This window comes from Erpetoichthys calabaricus, chromosome 7 (assembly GCF_900747795.2).
Source record: "Erpetoichthys calabaricus chromosome 7, fErpCal1.3, whole genome shotgun sequence".
Classification (NCBI taxonomy): domain Eukaryota; kingdom Metazoa; phylum Chordata; class Cladistia; order Polypteriformes; family Polypteridae; genus Erpetoichthys; species Erpetoichthys calabaricus.
The window spans coordinates 189,289,043-189,292,737 of NC_041400.2; the positions used below are offsets into that span (position 1 = coordinate 189,289,043).

At 47.1% G+C, this 3,695-nt stretch overlaps 1 protein-coding gene across 1 annotated transcript; it reads right to left on the reverse strand.

The window, feature by feature from the left end:
* Positions 1-887: 887 nt before the first annotated feature.
* foxe1 (forkhead box E1) lies at positions 888-2,956 on the reverse strand. Its single transcript, XM_028805850.2, has one exon. It carries the CDS (start codon positions 2,669-2,671, stop codon positions 1,403-1,405), a length of 1,269 nt encoding a protein of 422 aa, XP_028661683.2. The 5' UTR covers positions 2,672-2,956; the 3' UTR covers positions 888-1,402.
* Between the last annotated feature and the right edge of the window lie 739 nt (positions 2,957-3,695).

Genomic DNA, 3,695 nt, shown 5'->3' on the forward strand with positions numbered 1-3,695 from the left:
TCCGTGGCTAGCTTTTAAATAAATTTACCAACAACAGGCCACTTGAACAAGAAAGAAAGAAAGAAAGAAAGAAAGAAAGAAAGAAAGAAAGAAAGAAAGAAAGAAAGAAAATGAAAAAATGGACAAGCCAAGTAAATCCGTGGCTAGCTTTTCAATAAATTTACCAACAACAGGCCACTTGAACAAGAAAGAAAGAAAGAAAGAAAGAAAGAAAGAAAGAAAGAAAGAAAGAAATCAAAAGGAAAAATGGACAAGCCAAATCCGTGGCTAGCTTTCAATAAATTTACCAACAACAGGAACAAGAAAGAAAGAAAGAAAGAAAGAAAGAAAGAAAGAAAGAAAGAAATCAAAAGGAAAAATGGACAAGCCAAATCCGTGGCTAGCTTTCAATAAATTTACCAACAACAGGAACAAGAAAGAAAGAAAGAAAGAAAGAAAGAAAGAAAGAAAGAAAGAAAGAAAGAAATGGACAAGCCAAGCAAATCCGTGGCTAGCTTTTAAATAAATTTACCAACAACAGGCCACTTGAACAAGAAAGAAAGAAAGAAAGAAAGAAAGAAAGAAAGAAAGAAAGAAAGAAAGAAAGAAAGAAAGAAAGAAAGAAAATGAAAAAATGGACAAGCCAAGTAAATCCGTGGCTAGCTCTTCAATAAATTTACCAACAAAAGGAACAAGAAAGAAAGAAAAAAAGAAAGAAAGAAAGAAAAGCAAAAGAAGAAATTGACAAATAATGCAAATCCATTGCTAGATTTTCGATAAATTTAAAAACAGGTCTCCTGAATAAGAAAGAAAGAAAGAAAGAAAGAAAGAAAGAAAGAAAGAAAGAAAGAAAGAAAGAAAGAAAGAAATAAAAAGGAAAAATGGACAAGCCAAATCCGTGGCTAGCTTTCAATAAATTTACCAACAACAGGAACAAGAAAGAAAGAAAGAAAGAAAGAAAGAAAGAAAGAAAGAAAGAAAGAAAGAAAGAAAGCCATATAGCTTTGCATTATATAATCATTCTGGGGCCACCAATAAAGACGTATATATCAAGACGTCTAGAAAGAGAGCGTGGCTTACTGAATTAAATCGGCGAGTGTCCAGCTATAAAGCGAAGGTCACTGATTAGGCACAAAGTCCAGCTTTCCTGTCCATTTCGCCGACTGCTTGTCCTGCACAAACGCAGCTTTATTTTTGGTTTTTTAATGGCGATGTCTCCTCTGTTCGCCATTGGACTCCATGGGCTTGGTGACAAGTGTTGCTAAATTCGCATCGAATAAATAAATACCAACTTAAAAAAGGAGACAGGCAAGAACAAAGCGGGTCCTGCTGCTGTAAACGTGACACTTTGTCTTTGAGGTCGGCTGTCCAACGCCATGGTAGCATTAAGGGTCCCAGTTCTGCCCTGCTGAGGGGTCTCCCTCTAAATGGCCGGTACAAACCTGTCCATGTTGCCCGAATAGGGCGTGTGTCTCAGGTAAGCATTCGCTCCATTATTGCTGTACTGCGCCAGCGCCGTGTACTGACCTGGCGATACTCGTCCATAGAGATCCATGCCGTCTGTGCCCACGGAAGGGGTGGTTGGCATTGCCAGGCGCCCGGGCGCTCCGTACATGGCGTTGCTGCCCTGTGAATAGGACGGCTGGCTCACAGTCAGAGCTCCGTTTGTCACCGTGTACGGGTAGGACATCTGATTGGTGGCTCTGGACAGCATGCTGCCCCCACAGGACTGGGCCTGAAAGGAGGCGGCCGCCAGGGTACAGGAGGTGGTCGTCGCGCACATGTCCGGACTGTGATTGCGGGTGGGCTGCTGCATGAGATCGGTCCCGGCAGCCAGCCCACCATGGTGCCCTATGAGGTTGTTAATACTGAACATTCGGGACTGGCTGGAGGTAAAATTTGGGGAAGTCGATGGGTAGTAGACAGATGAATGCGGAGCCACCTGTTGACTATAAGGAGCGCCCCCCGTCATGTTCGTGTACATTGAGTTGGCATATGGCGACCTGGCGACTTGCATAGGCGCGAAGACGGGAGAATCGTGGCTGTAGTTCGGGTACGTTGTCAGGTCGCACCGCTTGAACCTTTTCCTTCGCCTGAGAAAGCTCCCACTCTCGAACATGTCCTCTGCATTGGGGTCCAGTGCCCAGTAGTTGCCCTTTCCGGGGCGCCCGGGCTCTCGTGGAATCTTGATGAAGCAGTCGTTGAGAGTCAGGTTATGTCGAATAGAGTTCTGCCACTTTTTCGAGTTGTCCCGGTAAAATGGGAACCTTTCCATAATAAACTTGTAGATACCCCCGAGCGTAAGCCTCCTCTCCGCCGAATTGGCGATAGCCATGGAGATGAGGGCGATGTAACTGTAGGGGGGCTTGCCTCTCTGGAGGGGTCGCTTCCTCCGCCTGCCCTTCGGGGGTTCTTCTCCTTCTCCGTGGCTGTCCGACGGGCACTCCTTCTCCACTTTGACGACTGGCATGTTGATTGCGGTGTGCACTGAAGGCTGGGACCGAGGCTGCTGCCTTTCTGCTGTCATGGGAGCCGGCAGGTCACAGAGGTCCAGGAGGGCGTCCGGTGAGTTAGGCGCATGCAGGCACAGCTGGCTGCCTCCAGTCCCGTCACCAAAACGGGTGGAAAGAGGGTCAAAACCGCAAAAAAGTCCACTGAAGAGGGGGAGATTCAACCTAAAATCCCAAAGCATACGTAGCGAGACGCAAAAAGTTGAAGGAAACACACCCGAGACGATCACGGCGCGCTCGGCTTGTGAATGACAGCTCCTTCCCTACCTTTTTGCGGTCTATTGAGACTGAAAGGGACTGACTGGAGTAACCTGAGGTGCTGCTTACCTGATGGGCGATAAGTCACACCCACACGAATTAAAGTGACAGACAAAGGTGTGCGACTGGAATACCTGAGGAGGCGATCCTCGGCCTATAGAAGACAAAGACCCCAAGAATGCCGGGAAAAAGTTCGTCGTTGAAGAAGAAGGAGACAGGCGGAGAACTAGCCTGCGTTAACGCTCGTCTTAAGATTGTTAAAGTAACCGTTTGGAAAGTACGAGTCAGTGTAAATTGTTATATTAAATTAAATTATCCATTTTCTAATCCTGCTTTATGTCGAGCGGGATCGCGGGCCCAGCCAGTCAATCCCGATAAGGGCGTCGTCACCCGAGTTTATGAAAGTAAAGCGGCGCACGCTCTTGGAACCCCCACGCCGTGCTATGGACAAGGGGGTGGGACAGCTTTGGTAATTAAAGGGGCGCGTGCTCTGGATCTTTAAGACTCCCTCGTCCTCCAGCTGGTGCTATGGAAAACAAGGGGCGCTGTTTTGGTAAGTCAAGGAGTGCGCCTATAGGGCTCCGTATGGACTACGACCGGCACTGGTCGCGCGGCAGCCGGAGCCAATCCCAGCAAGCATCGGGCGCAAGGCAGGAGCAGGCGCTGGATGCCTATCGCAGGATGATCACACACACACACCAGTGGACGATTTAGCATCGCCACTCCACCTTACCTACTTACTCGTACGTCTTGTGTCGATGGAAAGAAACCGGAGCGAACTGAAGCGCAAACTCCATGCAGGGAACATCCAGGACGCAAGCCCGGACTCGGTACGAGGCTGCACTCAAAAAAGTAAACCAACGCGGTTCTTTACTTCATTGATCTAAATTACGTTTTTTTTTTAATTTATTGATCGAAATTACGGTATTTAACCTAAAATAATCATGT

Coding starts and splice junctions, on each gene's coding strand:
- foxe1 (XM_028805850.2), bottom strand. CDS start 2,671: ATGCTTTGGGATTTTAGGTTGAATCTCCCCCTCTTCAGTGGACTTTTT.